We start from the raw sequence: 13,135 nt of genomic DNA, 5'->3' as shown, positions 1-13,135 counted from the left end.
CATGTATAAGTCATGAAGAAAGCAATAGCAACATACTAAACGATCAAGTGCTAAGATAACGGAATGGGTCAAGTCAATCACATCATTCTCCTAATGATGTGACCCCGTTAATCAAATGACAGCTCATGTCCATGGCTAGGAAACTTAACCATCCTTGATTCACGAGCTAGTCAAGTAGAGGCATACTAGTGACACTATGTTTGTCGATGTATTCACACATGTATCAAGTTTCCGGTTAATACAATTCTAGCATGAATAATAAACATTTATCATGAAATAAGGAGATAAATAATATCTTCATTATTGCCTCTAGGGCATATTTCCTTCAGGGGACACACATATGATTGCCTGGATCCTTCTCCTCCTACAAAGTTCTACAAGATGCAGAAATTCATTGCAACAGAAGTCATACAAGATAAAACCTTTATAGTACATCAACATATTTGAATCAAATACCTCAGGGAAATCGATCTTAAGAGTGAGCTTCTCAAGATTTGGAGAGTGTTCGGGAATGCAAACTAGGTCAATAGCCGTAAACCAATCATTGAGTTTCAAAGTCTTTAATTTGTCAAATTTAGGGCACCATTCCAAATCTCGTTTGAAGATAGGCTAGACAAATTGCAAATGAACAGAAAACAGTTCGGACTCTAATACAATATATTAGGAAATACAGTTGGGTACTCCAATTACAAAATTAGGGAAAAGGAAAACTACACCATAGGCCTTGAACTGTCACATTTTATTTTATTAGGAAATCATGTTATTAATATATTGATTTAAGGGCCACCGGGTGAAGATAGAGTTAGCAATATGTGGAGATGAAAATAAACAACTTGACTATATGCAACACTAACAATGGATATAGATAATATAGGTACAAGAGAAACCACGGGTGGTAACTGTCAAATAATAGTAGGAGTAAGATAGTGGAATGTATACCAATTTAGGGGTAGCAATCAATTTCAAATCAACAACATTGGATAATCCATTGAGAAGCAGACACTTCTTGTGAGAACATCCACCACATTTACGGTCACTATGACAGACATTGTAACACCCATTGCCAAGCAAAATAGATGCTTTTTCCAGTAATGGCATCTCTTCAAGGGAAGGAGTCAAGCACTGAAAACTACCTAGTTCCAGTGAGATAAGGCGCGGGGCAGTAATAGGAATGTGGTTATCCTCGGAGAAGGTACAATTCCAAATTAACCACAGATGCTTTAGTGAATTAGAACATATCTTCCCTGCGTCAACGTAGCATCTTTCTATTGTTAGCTCCTCTAATACTGGGCAGCCTGAGAAATCTACTGAGGAACCTACGAGGTCAAGGAATCCAAATTCTATGGTCCTCAAGTGGTGGGAGATGAGAGGTGAATCATTGACTAGTAATGGTTCATATAAAATATCACTAGCACAAATCGAGAGCTTCTCAACCCAGCACTTTAGAGCGTACTCGACCCAGTTCTCAAAGATGAAGCGCAAGCTGGTTTTACGCCTCAAGAGGTCACGCCGCTGGGTACCGAGCACGCAAGTCTGTAGGGCTTCATCCCCCGGCAGAAGGGAAAGGATGTGCACGAGCACATCGTCGGAGAGGACGCGGAAAGGATCCGTGCCTGTGTCAACAGCCTTCTTGTGCATTTCGTCGAACAGGTGGTGGGTTCTGCGGGTGCAGGAACGAAATCAACAAAAACACGAGGAAAGTGGAAACCACAAAGTTGATTGGGGTATTGGAGACAAAGAAAATGATTGCAGCATCACCTGAGCATGACTCCTGGACAGGTCGAAGCTCTGGCCGCCGCTGGCCGCGGGGAAGAACAAGGAGGGGAAAACGCTTCTTCCCATCCCATCCCTGCGGTATTTAAACCACGAGGGTTCGGAGCAATCCCTAGATCTCGATTCCCCATGCGTCATTATTGCCCCGCTCATTTATTTATTTTTAGGACAGTAAAACCGCACCGCTTTTCTGCCCTCTCACGCACTATGCAGTTATGGCCGTCCATTCTTTTGATCCGGTCGTGTCTAGTCATCAGATCTGGTCATCAGATCAGGTCGTTTCTAGTCAAGCTGTCCTAATGGGCTGCTGCTCTAGAGGCTAAAAGCGATCCTTCTGGTTAACTGGGCCTGCACTCTCGCGCGAAGCCCGCTCCAGCCTTGGGGAAAATAGAACTAGCAAAGCGGGCCTCCTCCTCTTCGCTCGACCTCCATTCGTCTGTTCATCTATTCCTGCAGCCACCGCCCGATCGAGAAAGGCCAGGGATGAGGCTAGCGACGGCGATGCGCGGCGTGGAGGCGACGGGTCAAGGCACGTCGTCGACTCCGTCCCCCGTGCCGGCGACCGCCTCCCAGCCGCCGCTCCTTCTTCCTCTGCTCCGGCCTCCGGCGTTCCCCTCCCCACATGTCGTGAAGGAAGTGAGTGTTCACACTCACCCGCTCGGTCCTTGCCTATAGCCATCACATGTGGAGCCAGTGATGGGTTCATCGGCGGGCACGATGTGGGAGGAGGATCGACTTGGGATCTGCCAACATCCAGTAAGTGAGGACCAGAGAAATCCCCTTTGCTAGATGATACTCCAATATTGATCTAGATGATCTCCCCGATTTGGCAATGTCGCATTCAACCTCTTGGTTTGCTAATTTCACTCTGCTCTGAATGCACCACATGCTATGGCGAGTGACACAGACCACTTTCGGCCAAGCTCGCCACGACTTGCCAGCTCCGGATGATTACAATAACAACATGTATCACAATTGCAGTAAGATGAACTTTCGCAGACTATGACACATATATGAATTATGAAATGTGTTTCGACTAGGACAAAATAGCAATGCCTAATTTGTCCCGGATATAATATACATATCAGTTTGTAGCCAATCATTTTATTTGTACTCCCTCCGTTCCAAAATAGATGACCCAACTTTATACTGAAGTTAGTATAAAGTTGGGTCATCTATTTTGGAACGGAGGGAGTATAAAATAAGAATGAGAAAGGTGCGATGTCCCCACATCCTCTATGAATAGTAAATCCAAAAAGAATAGAAAAAAATCAAAAAAACCTACAACTTTGCGACATCATATATGGTCAAAATTTGTAGGTTCTTGCAAGTTTTCGTCAAAAATCATGTAGAGCTCCTCGAATATCATGAGTTTCAGATTTCAGTGCCAAAAGTACTCAAAACTTCAAGCATTGAAATATTTTTCTTGTGTAGAGCTCCTCGAATGTTTTTTGGCATGAAAACTTGCAAGCACCTATAAAGTTCGATCATATTTGATGATGAAAACTTGCAAAGCCCACGTACCATCCTCTAACCCCTTCCCACATTCCTTTTTATATGCCAAGAAACCCCCTCCCCCTCCCACTCCCATCCCGTCAATCCTCGGACTTCTCATCGCTAGTGATTTTGCAGCCGACCGTGTCGTCCCTGTCCCCGACTCGCCCTCGATGGCCACATCACGGCCCGTCGTGCCATCTCCTTCTCTGGCTTGGTGCTCCTCAGCGCCATCTTCAAATTGACCGAAACACCAAAGGCTTTTCAAGCAACTCAAGATAAGCAAAAACATAAATCAAAATCTAAGTTTTGACTCGGTTAATATCACCCTATTCAAATAGCAGTTTACTTACTCCCTAAGAAAATACAAATACTACAAAGTTTTCACCAATTTTGTAGCAATCCTTTTATCCCCAGCAAGAAGTACCATTTGTCCTTCTTTCCTATTCCGACGACGTCGAGTTAGATGTGGTGTCGGCACCAACGGAGGTGATGATATCATTTGCCCTTCTTTCCGTATTGGCATGCAAGGCTACATGCCAATAAGAGGTACCATGGCCTACAAAGACATGTTGTGCTGGAGACGACACCAATGATAGATGCAAGGCATCAACGGTGAGTGCTAGGTCGGGGTTAAGGGTAGGAGTATTTATAGAGATGACATTAGCTTAAATGACATCCACTAAAAAAGATACCGACGGCACCAATGAAGGTGACGATATCATTAGCCTTTCTGTGCATATTTGCATGAAATTTCTGCTAACATGCATCAATATTTTGGTAGTCAAATATGTGGTCAAATCTTGATTCAAACGATGTTGCTTCCCTGCTCTTGTGCAACATTATGCTCAATGATGATTTGTACAATACGTTTATCAATTCGCTTGTGATAATGCACCTATTCTGAACAAATGTACCTCAATTGGCATCTACTCCCTCTGTTTTTAAATACAAGTCATTTTAGAGATTCCAATGTGGATTATATATAGAGCAAAATAAGTGAATCAACATTTTAAAATATGTGTGTTAGCTTAAAAAACACTCTTATATTATGGAACGGAGCGAGTAGTTCTTATTTAAATCTCTAAAAAAAACTTGTATTTAAGAAGGGGGGAGTGCTTCAGTGCACCATAATTTGAATTACTAATAGTTTGTCAAATGTTTCTACTATCTGACTAAATGACGAGTCGATCATTGGACTCAAGCCGCGCCATAGCCATCGATCATGGTTATTCGTACATGATACAACTATTGGAGATGCCCTCAGCAATACGGTTTGAGTCCATGAGTTCATTCTGCAGGGACTTTTACTTCATTTATTATTCTAGCATAGCAGATAGAGCACAGCAGCGCGTTCCTGATATGAGATCACTGGTACGCGGCGGGTGCGAGGCGCGGGCGCACGACGGCCCTGAGCGGCACCTTCTTCTGCAGAGCAAGGCCGAACTCCTCGTCCATGTCCATCCCGGCGGTGCCACCCTCCGGCATCTCCCAGTCGAAGGCGTGCACCAGCACGCCCAACATGTGGTGCACCAGGGTCACCCCCATGCGCGCGCCGGCGCAAATCCTCCTGCCGGCGCCGAACGGGATGAGCTCGAAGTGGCTCCCGAGGGGCTCCACCTTGCTCCCCTCCTCCGTCATGAACCTCCCGGGGTCGAACCTCGCCGGCTCCGGCCACACCGCCGGGTCCCGGCCGATGGCCCAGATGTTGACGAGCAGCCTCGTGCCCTCCGGGATGTGGTACCCCTGCACCGTGCACGGCTCGGTGGAGAGGCGGGGCAGGCTGAGCGGCGTCGAGGGATGCAGGCGGAACGTCTCCTTGCAGATGGCGCGGAGGTAGGGGATGTGCGGGACGTCGGATTCCTCGAGGAGCCGGTCCCGGCCCACCACGCCGTCCATCTCCGCCTGTGCTCGTCGGAGGATCGCCGGGTTCGCCAGCATCTCCGCCAGCGCCCACTCGATGGTGCTCGACGACGTGTCCGTCCCCGCCGTGAACAGGTTCTGCATACGCGCATGAACGTGTCACGTGTCGTGTGTGATGAGTGCATGCATGTTTGGTTATTTACAGGGATGTTCTGGTACGTACGTTAAGTAGAGCTTTGATGTTGAGGTCTGTGATGTCCTCTCCGGCGCCACGACATGCGATCAGCCGGTCGACAAGGTCCGGATGGCGGCCGTGCTGCCTGTCACTGTGGGCCACGGCCGCCTCATGTTCGGACAGCAGCCGGCTCCAGACCCTGTCGAGCCTCGCCGACAACCGGCGCATCCTCCGACCGAGCCCCTGCAGGTCCATCCACGCCAAGGCCGGCAGGAAGTCGCCGAGGTTCACCAGCCCGGCCGTGGTCATCAGCTCCACCACCATCTCCTTGAACTCCCTCGCTTGCTCGCCCCCGGCCTCGTCCAGCACCCGCCGGCCCACCACCGCCTGCCCGATCATGTTGGCCATCGCGCAGAACAGGAACTCCGGCACCTCCACCGCCTCGCCCGCGCCCCGCCGGCTCATGGCGCGGACCATGCGGCCGACCTCCTCGTGGCGCGCGCCCGCCCAGTCGGTGAGCGCCTGGGGGCCGAGCAGGCCGAGGCTGCATTCCCGGCGCAGGCGGCGCCACCTGGGGCCGTAGGGCGCGAAGACGAGGTCCTGGGCGCCGTACGCCAGCACCGTGGGCGCCACGTCGTCCGCTGGCCGGTCGAGGAAGCAGCCGCCGTGGTCCCTGAGGAAAAGGCGCGCCGCGTCCGGCGTGGAGGCCACCACGACGCCTTGCCTGCCGAGGGTCAGGTGCATGATCGGGCCGTGCAGCCTCGCCAGAGCGGCGAGCGCTCGGTGCGGCGCCCGGCCCAGCAGAGGCAGCGCGCCGACCACCGGGTAGCCTCTCGGGCCGGGAGGCAGCGGCAGCGGCGACGCGCTCTTGGTCCGGAGGATGGTTCGCGTGAGGTAGTGGAGAAGGACATAGAGGATCGCTAGGACTACAAGCTCTTGAAACATGGTGGTGCACTGCTGTGCTGATCGATCGACGTGCAGACAAGAAGTGAAGGCTTTTATAGGGCAAATTTGAGGACTGTGCGACTCCGTCGTAAAATCATCTACCATTCCTAGACGACTTTGGTCAATCGATCTACCGTTCCCTGTCGATCGTGGCCGTGCATGCCGGCAATCTAGCTACCATTCCCTGTGGTGGCCATGCATGCCGGCAATCTACCATTCCCTCTTGAAATAGCCTGAATTAATTCCAAGTACCTAGTTTGAGATTGCTGCTTACCACAGTGACCGGCCGTGTCAGGGTCGAATTAGTTAGATAGAAAGCATGCATTTTATCCATGAGGAAATGGCATAGCTAACAAACTTTAAGACGAGAGGGAATGGTAGATTGACGCCCAAGATTGTAAAGACCTAGCTAGCTGGGAAGGTGTTGCTAACGGCCGTGCGGGCCGGTGTGAGAATGAACATATACATTTGTGTTTGGAAATGCTATCTGGCGAACGCTCCCCCAGCCGTCGCGCGGATGTTGGCACATGGCCAACGCCATGTAGATCAGCTGGAGGTGTTCACTGTGAATCATTTTTTTTTTTGCCAAACAATCTCTTTTTTTTTATCTCAAAAAATGTTCCCAGGGGACTCTAACCAAAGAACCCGTCACCACTTGGACTGAAGCAACTTGTGCGCCCACTGGACTAAAACCTGTTTTGTGTATCTTTCTAAGCTGAATTCTTTTTTTTTCATTAAAAATACAGATTTCCCCCCATTGTTGATAGAACAAAAATCCTTTTAAGATGGGAATTTTCCAAGCTTTCCATGTGCTTTTTTATTAATGTAGCATGTCACTTTTTTAGGTATTTTTTGTAAGAGTTTTTATCATTTATGCCACCAGTTGTGTCCCACTACTCAGTTTTGTCATTAGAAGTTTCAACTACTCAAAAATGCCATCGATCTGTGAGATGCTTGCTCAAAAATACCATTAGATATCTCAAAAATCCCATCATTCCGTTAGATGTTTGCTCAAAAATGCCATTAGACATTGTTATTTTCACGTCAAACCCGTTGACCATGTTATATGACAAAAATAAGCCTAGAGCCACATGTCAGTTTTCTCTCTATCTCACAATGATAAGGGTGGCCCCACTTGTCAGGAGTAAGCAAGCGAATAATTTTACAGGAAAATAAGAACGCTGTTGGGATCAAGTGGGCCCCACACTTGATTGTAGTGAGATAGAGGGAGAGATGGCATGTTAGTCCATAGGTATTTATGTTGTTATAACATGGCAAAAGAGATTTGAGATCACAATAATGATGTCCAGTGGCATTTTTGAGCATGTGTCTAACGAAGCTATGGCATTTTTGAGCATGTGTCTAACGAAGCGATGGCACTTTTGAGCAGCTGAAAATCATAGTGGCAAAACTGAGTAGTGGGACACAACTGGTGGCATAAATGATAAAAAAACCCTTTTTGTAATGCCACCATGACAATTTTTTATTAAGAGCATGTCATTTTAATAATTAGTAACATGTCATTTTTATTATTAAGAGGATGACATGCATGTCATTTTAATTATAAGTAACATGGTTTTTATTGTCAATAGGATAGAACTTTTATGATTAAGATCATGACATTTTTATTATTAATAACATGGAATTTTTATTATTAGGAGGATGGTAGTTTATTATTAACAGGTTGGTACATTTATTATTGAGAGCATGCCATTTATATTATCAAGAGGATGATAGTTTTTTTATTAAGACGATGGAAATTTCATTTTCATTAGCAAGGCATTTTTTTATCATTTTAGTAAATTATAAATGATAGAAATGGTAATTTTGTTAGGTAGCATGACATTTTTCATATTATTCAGAGAATGGCATTTATAAATTTATGTTTTCCTCAGTTTTTATAAGAAAATGTGTATTTTTTCGTCATGGCATTTTTATCTAGAGGATGATAGTTTTAAAGTTTAGCATGGAAGATTTTTTTCTAGACCACAAGACCTTTTTTTATCATACAGATTGCAAATTTATAAATGAGAGAAATGGCAGTTTTGTAAAGTAGCATGTCATATGTCATAACTCAAAGGATGGAGTTTAAAAAATTTAGGTTTTCTCTATCTTTTATAAGAAAATATATTTCTGGTTCATGACATTTTTTAAAATAAAAACAGTTAACCGGGCCATTTGGGTCAATCTAGGTCGCCCTGGCCTACCCCCTAACGAACATTTAGAAACGATCGCTGGGAGCTGCTCCCTTGTCGAATGAATCGTTTGATGGGAGCAGCTCCCAGATAATCAGTCACCAGATATTCAGGTCTTTTTTGTGCCAGTGTAGGTGGTTGTGATTGCCTAGCTAGTGATCATGCAAGAAGGCTCTGGCTGGTGCTCACATGGGGTCGTACCACAACAGAATTGATTTGTGTATGATCTTCAAATGAAAATTTAATCCTAAGTTTGTTGTTCAAGTGGCCATTTTATCCTGTTGCGATTGATTAGGGTTGGACAAAAAGTGTAATCATTGGAATTTGAAATGAATTAAACACATATTTGGAGAATTGGTAAATCTCACGGTGAGGGTATGTAACGAGAGAATATTCAATGATACCACACATTAAATGCTCCCATAATACCTAAAAATCAATTTTAAATGTATAAAATCATCTGAAAAAAAATCATGAATATTCACAAAGAATGTGTCTACAACCCCTAAAAATTCCAGCTTCATACTCGAAATGCACATTGAGAAACAAAAAAGACAAATCCAGATGTGAATCGTGTCAAATTCGGTCTTGACTTTGTGTGACCCTATTCATGCTAGATTTGTCTTTTTTGTTTCTCAATGATTTGGATCTGGTTTTTAAGGGGATGTATCCACATACACCGTGAATATTCATTTTTAGAACTTTTTTAATCATTTAAAATTATTTTTTCAGTGTTGGTATCATAGGAGCATTTACGATGTGGTATCACCTGATAGTCTCCTGGCAGTTAATATGCCACGAGTGTCCGAAGATTCAATTTTGGAGTCCACGTGTCCAACAGGATTCTTATACATTTTGTGTTAGCTAAAATTATCTCATGCAAGGACAATTTTCATATATTTTATGGCAGGCGATGCGCCTTGAAATCCTGCAAAACATTTTGTGTCAGACACGTGACACTAAATTAGCTGTGTACTTGGACGTAGTGTTTTTTAGCTCGAGCTCGGGTGAACAGTAAAAAAAGTTGAAAACAAATTAAAAATTTGTGAGTTTTTGACAAATATTGACAAATGTTTTGAGTGCTCACAAAATTTCATCCCAGAATGACATTCGTGAAAGTCGTGGCAAAAAACCGATGCTCCAAAAGTGCTATTTTGAAAGCATTTTGGGGTGCTGTTTTATTTTTGCCATGACTATCACGAATGTCATTCCAAGATGAAACTTTGCAAGCACTGAAAACATTTGTCAAAATCCACCACAAAAACTTATCAGATTTTTTTGAATATGTTTTCTATTTTTTTGGAGTGTACCGTTCGTCGCGAACTCATTTGAGCTCGCGAGCATAAGACGACTTTCGGTGTAATTAGCGCTAAATCAACCACAACCACGTTCGAATTAAAGATACACTGAATTTTTCGAACCATGTACTTCTCTTGTTTTGCACGAGCTCCGTGTTAGAAGGGAGAGAGGGAATTGGTGGAATTGTTCGTTGTATTGCTTGAGCCTCATGGGCATATATATAGGAGTACATGGTCATCTTGAAGTACAAGGCAAGGTAGAATAATATCCTACACTATCCCACGTTTCCTAATAATCACGATACTCAACACCCCCCCCCCCCCCGCAGTCACAACGGTAGCGACGCAGACGGTGAGACTGGAGAAGAATCAGAAGGCAAGCCGACGGACATGCCCCCCACAGTCGTAACGATCGACGCATCGCGAAAGGCGTGGCTGGAGTGGAAACCGACGAGGTTGCTCAAGCAAGGAAGTAGCTCTTTGTGCCGTTTGTCGAGGTAGCCGAGAGCGTAGGTGGTGTAGCCGTAGTCGAGGTAGCCGTGCGAAGAACGCCGTGGTCAGTGTCGAGCCGGGGGTCGCCGGTGTCGAGGTAGTCGCCGTGGAGCCGCGGAAGAAGAGCAGCGGCGGCGGCGGCCTAAGGAGGCGGCGGCGGCGGCTAGAGAAGGAGCGCGGCGGCGGTGCTTGAAGTAGGCGATAATGAACTCGACAGCATGACGAAGACCGGCGCGGACGGTGACGTTCCCGCGCCAAGGGAGGTGGCACGACGCATATCACGTGGAAGTCAACGCGCGTGGACAGTAGTGGACCGCGGGCCGTAGCGTTACAGCCAGAAGGGGTGACGCAACGGCGGCGGGTAGGTCGGGGCGACGGCGGGGAAGACCTAAGGGCGGTTGCAGGGATCTCGTGCCACGCTCGCTACGGGCCGATGGGGCGACGCAACGGCAGCACGAGGGTCGGTGCAGCCTAGGGGATGGCCTAGAGCGGACGGCCTAGGTGCGGCGGTTGACCGCGGGCCTCGGCACTATGGCCCGAAGGGGCGACGCTGCGGCATCGCGCGAGGTGGTGCAACCACGGGAACGAACTCAGGGCGGTGGCGGGAATCATGTGCCGCAGAACTATGGCCCGAAGGGGCGACACATTGGCGGCGCGGATCGGTGTAGCCATGGGAAGAACCACGGGGCGACGGTGCTGTGGCCCGACGGGGCGACGCAGCGGCAACCTATTGCTCGATTGGTAGAGGGGCACGCTAAACTCGGGGACAGGGCGATGATGGCCGGCGTAGATCGACGAGCGGGCCGACGCCTGGACGACGTCCGTGAGGGGCCGCCTGTCGAGCGAGGCCGCTGGGTCGGGGCGACGGGTGGGCAGACACACGGACGACGACCGTTAGGTGCCGCCTGTCGTGCGAGGACGCCGGGTCGGTGAAGAGGTCGGCCGATCGCACCGGTGTCGTAGTAGAGGTGCACGGGGGTCGATGGCGGTGGAGGGCAACCCAAACAGATCAAGTATAGATCGGAGAACCAAAAAGAAAAACGCCGATCAAAACGACCAGCGAGAGAGCGAAAAAACCCGAAAACTAATACCATGTTAGAAGAGAGAAAGGGAATTGGTGAAATTGTTCATTGTATTGCTTGAGCCTTAAGAGCATATATATAGAAGTACATAATCATATTAAGTATAAAGCAAGATAGAATAATATCCTACGCTATCCTACGTTTCCTAATAATCACGAATACTCACAACAATGATGAACCTGGGGTAAACGGGTGAGGGTGGGTTGTCGGTCATTGTCAGCTTGCTTAGCAATAAAATGCGTACCAACAAATCACTCTGGACTCAGCGGGGCAACTGTTTGTTTGTTTGTTTTACCTATAAGGGGAATAGTGGTAATATAGGCGAAAATGCTTCACCACCGGGTGTGGTACTCCCTCCGTTTCGAAATATTTATCGGAGAAATGGACGTATCTAGATATATTTTAGTTCTAGATCGATATATCTATTTTTATACATTTCTACAACAAGTATTTCCGTGCGGAAGGAGTATTTTTTTTTACACTTAATAGTATAATAAAGTTGGTGCAACCTGTCCCAAGCAAGTCCCCACCTACTTTATGTACCACTCACTCTGTAATTTAATATAAGACATTCTTTTTGTTTTGCAAAACTAATATATGACGTTTTGTAGCACTTAAACGTCATATATTAAATTACTAAGGCAAAATCCTTTATATCAGCGCTTCATACCTAGAGTATAAATGTAATACGGAGTGGCCGGGATAAGGGAGATGCTAAGTTGATATAAACAAGCGAGCCGATCCAGAACACTTCAGAGTTTTCACAACGTTTTCTTTTCTGAAAATAAATAAATTAATATCACGAAGATATCAATTACACCAATCTCTACACCAACAAGATACTGAAAGTCATTAAGGATGCACACAGTCAACAGAGAAAAGAGAAATTTTAAAACAAAGACTATTGTCCACCCGTGTTGCCGCCTCCTCCTACCAAGGTCGCCGCTCACTCTGTGCGTTCGGTTTATTCGGTTTGCATGGTTCGGTTTATACGGTTTTCTGGTTTGTACGGTATTAATATTTTGGTTTATACAGTATGATATTAAAATACGGCTCGGTTTCGGTATATACCAAATTATTTCGGTATGGGTTTGGTATATACCATAATAACGAAAGTTGACGCGAATTTAAAAATGGCATACTATATTTTACAAACTTATAAATTCAAACACATACTTTTGAAATACAAACTGTATATAACTTTATATAAGTATATATGCATGCCTCAATTCATTCCTTGAAAGGTTATGGACGACGTGGTTAGCATTTTTGCAAGAGAAAAATTACTACGTTACAAGAAAACATGAATGTTCTTTGCAGGAAATTTTACTCTTATACAAGAAAAATGACTACTTGTATTGTTGTTTGCCTCAAGAAATATTTTTTTTATTTCGGTTTATTTGGTTAACCATTCGGTTTTTCGGTATGTATCATAAAAACCGAAATTCAAAACGATATGAAAAGTTCATACCATATCGAAACCAGAAACCATAAAAACCGTGAATTCGGTTCGGTTCAGTTTATTTTCGGTATGGTTTTTCGGTTCGGTTTTAACACCCGGCACACAGGAAAAAAACCTGTGCCGTCATTCTTCGCTAATTTTTTTTAAATAATACATTTTTTATTAAATTGCACAAATATTACGTTGATATTTTTGTTTTTAAAAATATTACCCAATCGGCCAGCAGCAGGCCGACTACGCCTAGTCAGCCCACAGTAGGCCGACTGGAGGCCTATCGGCTTGCTACTGGCCGATAGGCCTATCGGCCACAATTTCAGGTCCAGTCGGCTTGCTGTGGGCCGATAGGCCTGCTGCTG

At 45.8% G+C, this 13,135-nt stretch overlaps 1 protein-coding gene across 1 annotated transcript; it reads right to left on the bottom strand.

The window, feature by feature from the left end:
• Positions 1-4,541: 4,541 nt before the first annotated feature.
• Positions 4,542-6,267, bottom strand: LOC123139307 (flavonoid 3',5'-hydroxylase 1). The gene is made up of 2 exons (XM_044559113.1): positions 5,354-6,267; positions 4,542-5,268 (listed from the first exon to the last, which is right to left on the bottom strand). Exons 1-2 carry the CDS (start codon positions 6,248-6,250, stop codon positions 4,636-4,638), a joined length of 1,530 nt encoding a protein of 509 aa, XP_044415048.1. The 5' UTR covers positions 6,251-6,267; the 3' UTR covers positions 4,542-4,635.
• Between the last annotated feature and the right edge of the window lie 6,868 nt (positions 6,268-13,135).

The sequence above is a fragment of the Triticum aestivum genome, chromosome 6B (genome assembly GCF_018294505.1).
Source record: "Triticum aestivum cultivar Chinese Spring chromosome 6B, IWGSC CS RefSeq v2.1, whole genome shotgun sequence".
NCBI classification, from domain to species: domain Eukaryota; kingdom Viridiplantae; phylum Streptophyta; class Magnoliopsida; order Poales; family Poaceae; genus Triticum; species Triticum aestivum.
Note: the sequence above shows the minus strand (reverse complement) of the source record. Positions and strands in the feature narration are given on the sequence as shown.